The 10,516-nt window shown below is 52.4% G+C and overlaps 1 protein-coding gene across 3 annotated transcripts in view; it reads left to right on the top strand.

Annotated features, from left to right (window-relative positions):
* The window catches only part of dgki (diacylglycerol kinase, iota), a 51,978-nt gene that overhangs the window by 31,486 nt on the left and 9,976 nt on the right, over positions 1–10,516 (top strand). For 2 of the 3 annotated variants that reach the window (XM_035427291.1, XM_035427290.1), the window contains exons 5-21: positions 857–913; positions 1,029–1,097; positions 1,432–1,500; positions 1,614–1,730; positions 3,205–3,279; positions 3,663–3,758; positions 3,838–3,920; positions 4,576–4,636; positions 5,058–5,171; positions 6,503–6,628; positions 6,763–6,841; positions 7,326–7,381; positions 7,751–7,813; positions 8,259–8,332; positions 8,456–8,567; positions 8,668–8,867; positions 9,729–9,791. In XM_035427291.1, the coding sequence (XP_035283182.1) occupies positions 857–913; positions 1,029–1,097; positions 1,432–1,500; positions 1,614–1,730; positions 3,205–3,279; positions 3,663–3,758; positions 3,838–3,920; positions 4,576–4,636; positions 5,058–5,171; positions 6,503–6,628; positions 6,763–6,841; positions 7,326–7,381; positions 7,751–7,813; positions 8,259–8,332; positions 8,456–8,567; positions 8,668–8,867; positions 9,729–9,791 (1,514 nt within the window). The remainder of the gene's footprint in view (positions 1–856; positions 914–1,028; positions 1,098–1,431; positions 1,501–1,613; positions 1,731–3,204; positions 3,280–3,662; positions 3,759–3,837; positions 3,921–4,575; positions 4,637–5,057; positions 5,172–6,502; positions 6,629–6,762; positions 6,842–7,325; positions 7,382–7,750; positions 7,814–8,258; positions 8,333–8,455; positions 8,568–8,667; positions 8,868–9,728; positions 9,792–10,516) is intronic. The other variant, XM_035427292.1, reaches the window with a different exon arrangement.

The following is a 10,516-nucleotide window of genomic DNA, read 5'->3' as shown; positions in this document are numbered from 1 at the left end:
TGCTCCCAGTTCTCCTGCACATTCAGAATAACTGCTTGCTCCCAGTCCTCCTGCACATTCAGAATAACTGCATGCTCCCAGTTCTCCTGCACATTCACAATAACTGCATGCTCCCAGTTCTCCTGCACATTCTGAATAACTGCATGCTCCCAGTTTTCCTGCACATTCAGAATAACTGCATGCTCCCAGTTCTCCTGCACATTCACAATAACTGCATGCTCCCAGTTCTCCTGCACATTCTGAATAACTGCATGCTCCCAGTTTTCCTGCACATTCAGAATGACTGCATGCTCCCAGTTCACCTGCACATTCAGAATAACTGCATGCTCCCAGTTCTCCTGCACATTCTGAATAACTGCATGCTCCCAGTTCTCCTGCACATTCACAATAACTGCATGCTCCCAGTTCTCCTGCACATTCAGAATAACTGCATGCTCCCAGTTTTCCTGCACATTCTGAATAACTGCATGCTCCCAGTTCTCCTGCACGTTCAGAATAACTGCATGCTCCCAGTTCTCCTGCACATTCTGAATAACTGCATGCTCCCAGTTCTCCTGCACATTCAGAATAACTGCACGCTCCCAGTTCTCCTGCACATTCTGAATAACTGCTTGCTCCCAGTTCTCCTGCACATTCTGAATAACTGCTTGCTCCCAGTTCTCTTTCTCACTCCCACCTATGAACCCCTGCTGTGGCAGTTTCCACTTCTGAGTCTGTGCGAAGCTGAAGATCTGACACCTACACGACACACAGCCTGTTACTGTTAGCGCCCCCCTCCCCTCCCTGCCTCATTCCTGACTCCCCACCCGCGTCTGCGCTGCGGGCCTGACCGCTCCTGCCTGTCCCTCCCCTGCAGATCAACTTCCGCTGCAAGCCCACCTTCAGAGAGGGGAGCTCCCGCTGCCTGAGGGACGTAAGTCTGCCCGTCCGCTCCCCGTTACAATGGGCCGCGCTATGAGCTGCGCTAACGGCTAACAGCAGGCTAACGACTGGCTAACGGCAGGCTAACGGCTAACTCTCTGTTACAGCAAAACATCTTGCGACACCACTGGGTTCACCGGCGCCGCCAAGAGGGAAAGTGCAGGCAGTGCGGAAAGGTAGCCCCCCCATCCCCCCAGCTCCTAGATGTAACATGCTGGGACCTATAAAAGCCTATGATTATGGGTGGTTAGACTCTCATAATGGTGCTTTTCACAGTGAATTACTATATCAGCTGACAGGCAGTAGACACCTGAAAGCAAAGGTTCCAGAAAAAGGCACTTTCATTTTATTTCCTATTTACTTTTTAAATATACATTAAACAATTATTTTAGAAGTTTACCTTTTTAGCTACTGTGTTATTTGTATTTGCCGCAGGTTTTAGCCGTTAGCTCCTCGGTGCGTGTGAGTTTGATCCAGAATCTCACGTGTCTGCTTGCCTTTGTGCTGCAGAGCTTCCAGCAGAAGTTCTTCCACAGTAAGGAGATTGTGGCCATCAGCTGCTCCTGGTGCAAGCAGGCGGTGAGTAGGAGCATGTCTGCTCTCCCCCTGGCCTCTCCTCTGGCTAGCAGCCTGGTATTGGGGTGTGACCCTCCCTCCCTCTCTCTCTCTCTCTCTCTCCTGTCGCCTGTCAGTTCCACAACAAGGTGACGTGCTTCATGCTGCACCAGATCGAGGAGCCGTGCTCGCTGGGGGCCCACGCTGGGGTCATAGTCCCGCCCTCCTGGATCATCAAAGTCAGGAAGCCGCAGGTACACCTCCAGACCTGCCAGCTGCAGTCTGCAACACGCAGCGCGCGCGAGTCAGCTCCAATCGGCCTCTGGCTCAGCAGCTGCAGCAGGGCAGCTGTGTGTGTGTGTGTGCGTGTGTGTGTGTGTGTGTGTGTGTGTGTGTGTGTGTGTATCTGCATGTGTGTCTGTGTGTCTGCAGGTTTGTGTGTGTGTGTATGTGTGTTTGAGTGCGGAAATGTGTGTGTGTGTGTCTGTGCAAATGCGTGTGTCTGTGTACATATACTGTATGTATGTGTGTGTGCGTGCATATGTGTGCCCGTGTGCCTGTGTGTGTGTGTGTGTGTGTGAGCGTATGTGTGCCTGTGTCTGTGTGTATGTGTGTGTGTGTGTGTGTGTGTGAGCGTATGTGTGCCTGTGCCTGTGTCTGTGTGTGTGCCTGTGTGTGTGTGCATGTGCTTGCGTGCGCGTGTGTGAGAGAGGGACAGAGGGAGAGAATGTACTTGTTATAATCTCTGTAGAATGGTACAGAGCTGTGTGTGTTTGTGTGAACATGGACAGTAATGTGGCGCTGTGAGAGAGTGCTGCTGTCTGTCTGTGCTGGAGCGTCTGCAGTGTAATGCAGTGAGACCGTAATGGAAAGTGACATAATGCTCTGGAAGGACTCGCTGTGCATGATATTGTCAGTGGCAGCTCTGGCTACCGGGCCGTGGTGTGATGCTCCCCTGACAGGCCCACTTCCAGGGCTGCTGTGTCTGTACCTGGCGCACCGCATCACCGGCTGTGTCTGTGGCTCAGTCTTCACCATTATGTGCACATGTATACACGTTTCTTTACCATCACATTCACACACACATTTTCTAGCAGCATCTCTGTTGCTTTTTTTTTTGTTATATTCATCAGTGACATCACAAGTGACCATGAAACCCAGATCCACCTGCCAATCACGATTATCCTTTTTTTTTTTTTTTGGTCCAGGGAAAAGCCTGTGGTTGAACGCGTGTGATTGGCTGGTGGGTCGGGGCTTTTGTGTGTGGCACTACGCGGTGTCACCTTTACAGTGGAGTTAAGAGAAGGGTGTCTCACACATACCGGCGAGCGACGCGTTAGCTGACTCACACACAGCGAGCCAGGGCCCGAGTGGTCGCGCAGAACTGGAAACAGGCTTTAGCGACCGTCTTTAGCGGCGAGCTCTTTTAAAAGTAAACTGTTCATATATTTACATAAATATCAGTTTGATTCCATTGTTTGTACTTCCTTGGTGAGTTTTGTTTGAAAGCAGGTCAGCTTTGTAGACAGTTGCTTCAGATGGTTTTTTTGATTGGGTCTTTTGATGGTGAAATTGCCTGTGAATCTGATGTGGTTTGTAAAGAGTGTTCTGGGAGCGGGGGAGCAGGAGCGCCTGTCCGTGGGGGAGGCGGTGTTTCCCACCCGGCCTGCGGCCCGGTCTCTGCGTGTGTCGCCAGTCTTAGTGCCCCATCTCTCTCCTGTCTCCCAGAGCTCTTTTAAAAACTCGAGCCGAAGGAAAAAACGGACGTCGTTCAAAAGAAGGACCAGCAAAAAGGGAACCGATGTGAGTAAACCTGTCCCCCCCCCACCACCACTTTCACCCCCTCCCCACACACCTGAAAGTTGTTGCTGAGAACACACACATGCGTGCAGGCAGACAGAGGGAGTGATACGCAGGCTCGGATCAGAGTGGACACAGCTGCTCTTCACACCCCCTCCCCCCCCCCCCCCCCTTACCCGCCTGACCCAGTGGGTGTGACCAGGCTGCCCCCCTCCCCTCACAGAGGGGCGGGGCAAGGGCCACAGCCTGGGCCCAGCTAGTGGACACCCGCTTTAGGCCTCGTCCCCTTCCCCTAACTCCTACCTGTGACACGACTGTCGGTGGCCTGCAGTGGGTGTGTGTGTGTAACCCGCACCTTCTCTCCCCCCCCTCCCCCCCCCCCACAGGAATCCAAGTGGCGTCCGTTCCTGCTCAAACCCCTCCCCTCGCCGCTCATGAAGCCCGTGCTGGTCTTCGTCAACCCCAAAAGCGGAGGAAACCAGGTGGGTGTGGGCAGTGGGCCTGGGGGCGGGTCTCTGGAGGCCAGGGGGGGCGTGACTCGCTGTGTTTCTCCGCCCCCAGGGTACCAAGGTGCTGCAGATGTTCATGTGGATCCTGAACCCGCGACAGGTTTTCGATCTCTCTCAGGGCGGACCCAGGGAAGCGTGAGTACTGGACCCGCAGCACGCGTCTTCCTCCTCTTCATCCTCTTCCTCACCCATGCTTCCTTTAGCCATTTAGTGGCATTTTTGCATTGCATTGACATTCTAAAAGTGTGCTTATTGCAAGTGCAGTATTGGTGTGCGTATGTTTCAGTGCATATTAAAAGTTGAAGTTTAAGGATGCCTAGATTAGTCAGAAATCTCTTTGGGTGCTATATAAATAACATTTATTAACTAAAGCAAAAGTTAAAATCTTGCCTTGGGTGAATCCCTCTCTCTCTCGAGCATTCCCGTTAAACTCTCAATGACATATCAGGCCCTAATTAGTCAGAAGTGAATTGAGTGAATTTATTTTTGGGACGTTCAGCAGTGAGGCAGCTCAGTGTGGAGTTTGGCTGAGTGGCTGCAGTGTACACCAGCAGACAGCTGGGCAGCATCACTGCCATGGATGGAGCCCTCCAATAGCCACAAGGCTCAGGCAGCAGGGCGATTCTGAATATTTTAGGTTGTGACAACCTTTAAAAAATCATTATAAAAGTATCATACAAAATAAGTGCAAAATACCGTTAATTGTTGCTGTTTTTGAAAGAAATCCAGCTGCCCTGACATTTTGACCTCTTCCCCCCCTCCTGTCCCCCATTACCCCCAAACCCTTCAGGCTGGAGTTATACAAGAAAGTGCCAAATCTACGCATCCTCGCCTGCGGAGGAGACGGTACCGTAAGTCGTGTTTGTTTAACCTATTTTGTCTTTTCATACCTTTATATAGAAGATCTATGAGTGAACAAGTGACAGTTTTGCTCAGAAGGATATATCACCCCCTAGTGAGAAATGGAGAAAAATGACAGTAACAGGAAATTAAAGCCTGTCTCTGAAAGCAAATACCCATTTCCACACGAGCTTAAAGCCATGGGCGCTTTATGCTATGAGCTAAGTAAGAAAAAACATTGCAGCTGCAGAAACAGTGCCATGTAAAGTGCTTGTGTTACAGCGTTAAGGTGTTAACGTAGTGTTCTGCTGCCGCTCCTCTATGGGTAAGGCAGCAGTAAACAGCACAGCTCTGGGAATCTGTTCACTTCCTTTTGGTTGGATGTCTTGGTGGTAGTGATGTCATCACCCCTCGCGCTCTCTTGACCTGTAGGTGGGCTGGATCCTGTCCGCGCTGGACGAGCTACAAATGAACCCCCAGCCCCCCGTAGCTGTGCTTCCTCTCGGGACAGGAAATGACCTCGCGCGGACCCTCAACTGGGGAGGGGTGAGTCACCCGGCCGTGTAAATTTAGCCCACGGGGGAAAGGGGGGGTGGGGGGTGGGGGGGATCGTTCGGAACGGGGCGTCCTCGCGCTCTCGTCCCCCCGCTGTTTCCGTCGCTTCGTCAGCGCCTCCCCCGCGCGCGCTCCGCCCCCCCCCAGCGCTCAGCGCCTCCGCGGCCTCGCCGCGTTCCGAGCGTCGCCCCCGGGAGGAGCGCTGCTGTCAGCGTGAACGGCCGCGGCGGGAACGTAGCGAGCGACCTGCCGCGGGCCTGGCGGGAGAGAGAGAGAGAGAGAGGGAGAGAGGGGTCGAGGATGAAAGCGCATCTCTGACTCTAATCAGCAGCAGCGCTAATGAGCGCGCTGCTAAATATAGCGCCCCCCGGCTCCCCGAGGCCTTTCACAGAGCCACGGCTTCAAAGCAGCGGGGAACAGAGGGGAGGGGGGCCCGCGGGAGGCCGGGAGACGCCTGGGATTACCATCCTCTTTATGTCCATTAATACCGAGTCCCACCGCTGCACCCACTCGCACATTGTTTCTGAGGATGAGGAAACAGAGCGGGCAAATAATTATTTCTTATTTTGAACGTCCCTTTTTAAACGGAGCGTGAAAATACGGTATGGTTTTATTTCGGGGAGGTGGAATTAATTGCGTAGGAATCGTATTTTTCGCCGCGTCATTGTTTAATAGAACAAAAACGCCCTCTTGAAAAGCGGCGATGCGCTCGCTGTCATCGGTGTGATTATTACTGTAATTCGCTCTCTCGGCGCTTTCGCACCGCGCTCTTTTGAAACGGCCGTAATTATGCTCTCGGGCTGCCGAAGCGCTCCTTCGCCGCGTGGGCGGAAACCAGCGCGGTTTTGACCCCGATGCCGGGAACCTCTTTCTCTCGCGGGCTCAGCCTGAAAAAGGCTCCGGTATTACTGCCGGCTCCGTGTCAGAGCTTCGCTTTTTCTCTCCGAGTGAAACAGAAATGGGTTTAGCGCATGACCAATATTTTCCCGGAGCTTTCAAACAGTATAATGCAATTCAGCGGTATTGCGCCGGCCTTCTAAACTTCTGAGTCATTTGTGGCTGATGGAAAGAAAAGCGTTTTTGTGGCAAAGCGAGTTATGACTAGTTCGCAAACCTGGAAATTTATCTGATGAATCTAATGATGGAAGGATCGTATCTGCCACTGATCCGATTGGATGTTACTGCCATGAGTGTTTCGTGCTGTGTCATCCTCCCCCTCCTTCTGTGTCTCTACCCCTGGCTGCCTCATCCTCTCTGTCTCAAACCCCTCTCTTTTCCTGTCTTTCTCTCTGCTCCCCCGGTCCCTCCTCCTCTCTTCCCAGGGTTACACGGACGAGCCCGTGTCTAAGATCCTGTGCCACGTGGAGGACGGGACCGTGGTGCAGCTGGACCGCTGGAACCTGCAGGTGGAGCGGAGCCCCGCCCACCCGGAGGAGGGAACCCAGAAGGTGAGGGGAGGGCCTGGGGTCAGAGTTCAGGGGTCAGGGAGAGGGCAAACACAGTCAGGGCAGTTTCTTCACTTTTTGTCGAATGCAGTGTCTCTAACTCTACTTAATGTGTGTCTTCTTAATCTTCTCTCCAGCTCCCTCTGAATGTGTTCAATAACTACTTCAGCCTGGGCTTCGATGCCCACGTCACACTGGAGTTCCATGAGTCCAGAGGTGAGGAGGATTCTGGGTAACAAGATGTTATGCTGTTTATTCAAGAACCACAAACACAGATTCTATATATTAATCATATGGTCAACTGCATTCCTCCCATCCTCTCTACTTCTCAGTGACAGCAGGTTCCTGTTAGTGAAAGGGGTTTTCTGTACAGTATCACAGTGCACATCTATACTTGTCACAGTATTGTACCCTGGTGGAAATGCCAGCTCGGTTCCAGCCTGGTTTTAAGCTGGTCCATCTGTTTTTAAACTGATCTAGAGATGGTCAAGCTGGCAACAAGACAGTTGAGATAGCAACCATGCTGGTAATACCATGTCCAGCTGGTGGGCCAGCTTGGTACAGGCAGCTGACCATCACCAAACTCCAGATGGTATCCATCTGGAGCAGAATCTGTCTGTTCTTCTTACATGCTGCTCTTCTGAGGCCTGTAGCTGCTCACCCACAGCTTACCCCGCCTGCTGTACTTCTCTCCCCACAGAGGCCAACCCCGAGAAATTCAACAGCCGCTTCCGGAATAAGATGTTCTATGCAGGGGTGAGTGCTTGTGTACCGGGCAGTACAGTGGGCTATTGGGCAGCCTTTAACAAAATGGAGAATATTACAGTATGTCCTCCAAGGTGTGGGAATGTGCCTTGGGTTTCATCTCCAGACCACTGCACATTGAATTTAAAGGAAAATAAGCAGTGACCTGTACACGTGCGCTTCACATGTATATATCCAGATCTACACAGCATGTAGTTTAGAACGTTGCCAATCACTTCCGATCAGAGTCATATACTTGATGCAAGGTTCCACCTTTTGTTTGGGGAATAGTCTATCTGGAGTGACAGTATGTAGATAACGTGTGCGCACTGTGTAAGGCATGTATTGTGGTGATGTTAATGTCATCTCTGGTGTCTGCAGGCAGCTTTCTCAGACTTCCTCCAGAGGAGCTCCAGGGACTTGTCCAAGCACGTCAGAGTTGTGGTGGGTGACCTTTTCCCGCAGATTACTGCCAATTTGCAAGACACATCTGTTTACAGAAACACTAAGAACAACATGAGTATTTCTTGTGCTTGTGCGGTTCGGTTAGTAAGCCTGTGTCATTGAAAATTCTGATCTGCCACTGCCTCTTAACCAAAAGAATTATTTGGAAGCATTAATAATGCATATGTGCACCAGTTATGGTCTGTGGTGAACCAGTTATGGTACGTGTGCATTTCTGTCTGTATGATTATGTCTTATATTTTTATATGACTTGCTTTCAAGCTAAAGATATCTTTCCCTCTCTACCTCCTTTCTTCCTCTCCCCTCATCTCTTTCCCTCTCTCCCTCCTTTCTTCCTCTCCCCTCGTCTCTCTTTCCCTCTCTCCCTCCTTTCTTCCTCTCCCCTCGTCTCTCTTTCCCTCTCTCCCTGTCCTTGACTCCGCAGTGCGACGGCACAGACCTCACACCCAAGATTCAGGAGCTGAAGTTCCAGTGCATTGTCTTCTTGAACATTCCCAGGTATTCCCACAGTGCGTAGCGGCTGGAGCTAATTAGCGCAGCGCTAGTGCTGTGCAGGCTGCGCTCTTTTGCTGTCACATGACCCACACACGCTCCTTCTGCTAACTGTGCCCCTGCCCTCAGGTACTGCGCGGGCACCATGCCCTGGGGCAACACGGGCGACCACCGCGATTTCGAGCCGCAGCGCCACGACGACGGCTGCATCGAGGTCATCGGCTTCACCATGGCGTCCCTGGTGAGCGGTCGCTGCGGCGCGCGTGTGTGCGGTACAGCGGGAGCTCGTGGTGATCGTGCTCACGCTCACGCTCACCTGCGCATTTCCCTCCGGCCTGTAGGCGGCGCTGCAGGTGGGGGGCCACGGCGAGAGGCTGCACCAGTGCCGGGAGGTGACGCTCACCACCTTCAAAACCGTCCCCGTGCAAGTGGACGGGGAGCCGTGCCGCCTGGCCCCCTCCACCCTGCGCATCTCCCTCAGGAACCAGGCCAACATGGTGCAGAAGAGCAAGAGGAGAACCTCCGTTCCCCTGCTCAACGAGTGAGTCACACGTTTCAGTACCTTTATTCATGTCCACATACCAGAGTCATATCAAAGGACATAAACAGTAGGGACTCACAGTACATAATAATGACATGAAAACTTCATTAGGGAATATAGATGGCAGCGCCGCCTCCAAATATGGTGGCCAGCTATTATTCCTGACATGGAATAGTATCTTGCCTCACACACACTCATAAACAGCCTGTTTAATCAGGTTTCAAGTTTATTTTATTTATATAGCACCTTTCGTGCAAAAAGCAGCTCAAAGTCCTGTACAAAACATATCAGTAAATGAGCACTCACAGTCCCCACAGCGCGTACAGAGCCTGTGCGTATCGTAGCTGTTTGGTTAACTGCATTGTAAGTTAAGGGAAGTGGGTTGTTCTGACCGCTGCATGGCTGGATCTCATGTGATTGTACTGTAATCCTCTACAAACCAGCAGAGCTACTGACCTTTTAACCTCTTCTCTCTCTGCTTGACTGACACCTGTGGATAGATGTTTCCCAGCAGCTCTGATCTGTGTGTGTGTTGGTCTCACTCACCTAACTTGAACTGTGATTTGGTGTGTGGTGTTTTTCAATGCTGTCGTGTTTCTCTCTCTCTCTTCCCCTCACTGCTGGCTCTCTTTCTCTACGTCCGTCTCTCGCCCTCTTTTACCTTTTTTCCTCCCCTCCTCTGCTCTCTCACTTAACCGCCTCCACTTCCCCTTTCTCTCCCTCTCCGTCCTCCTCTCTCCTCCCTCCCTCCCTGTTGCTCTTGGCCTTGCCTGTGCTGGTTGTGACTCTGTGCTGGCTGTGGCACTGTGCTGCCCCGCCCCGCCCCGTCCCGCCCCGCCCTCTGTGGCTGCGCTGACGCAGCATTCAGAAAGTCTGCGCAGCCGACCTGCGCCGTCTGTCCGCTCCCCCTGACTCCTTCTCCGTGTAAGTATCGCGGCCCCTGTCCTCTCCGTCCACAACTAACACTGACTCAGTGACCGTCTGCGTCCCGGAGGCATCTCAGCCCCGCTCACTGTGGAGCAGCATGAGACCGTGATGCACATACCAGACACTGCAACCAGTAACCGTAAACGGCTCAAAAAGTCCTGATTGGTTGCAGGAATGAGGAAGTGATGCAATATTGGTCATGGCATTGTTAGGAAAGGTCTCGTGGGAGCGGCTGCAAAAGTTTGGTTTTGCAGAAGTGAGTGAGGGTGCCGTAGATGGGCTCTGCTGCCTGATTGTTTTTTATCTGTCTGCCTGCGTGTACCCTTAACACAAGCACGCGGTGGGGAAGTGCCGCATGTGCTTGTGTTGTTGTTGTGAGTCATGTGTTCTGGGCTGCCACTCAGCTTCTCCGTGTTTTCAGTGAGTGTGTGTGCGTGCGTGCGTGCGTGTGTGCGTGCGTGCGTGCGTGCGTGCGTGCGTGCGTGTGTGTGTGTGTGTGTGTGCGTGCGCGTGTTTGCATATTTGCCTGTGTGTGTGTTTCAGTTTGAGCTTATGGGCAGCGTTAGTTCTGCAATGGAAAGGCTGTGCTTAAGTTTGGTTGGTTTCCCCACTAGTGCTTTGCCCAGTAACTCGACTGACCGAGGGTCTGAATGAATGTGCCCCAACCCTCCTGCGCCTCCATCTGACACTGTTCAGCCCTAATGGGCTGGATTGCCTGGGTG

This window comes from Anguilla anguilla, chromosome 7 (assembly GCF_013347855.1).
Source record: "Anguilla anguilla isolate fAngAng1 chromosome 7, fAngAng1.pri, whole genome shotgun sequence".
NCBI lineage: Eukaryota > Metazoa > Chordata > Actinopteri > Anguilliformes > Anguillidae > Anguilla > Anguilla anguilla.
Note: the sequence above shows the minus strand (reverse complement) of the source record. Positions and strands in the feature narration are given on the sequence as shown.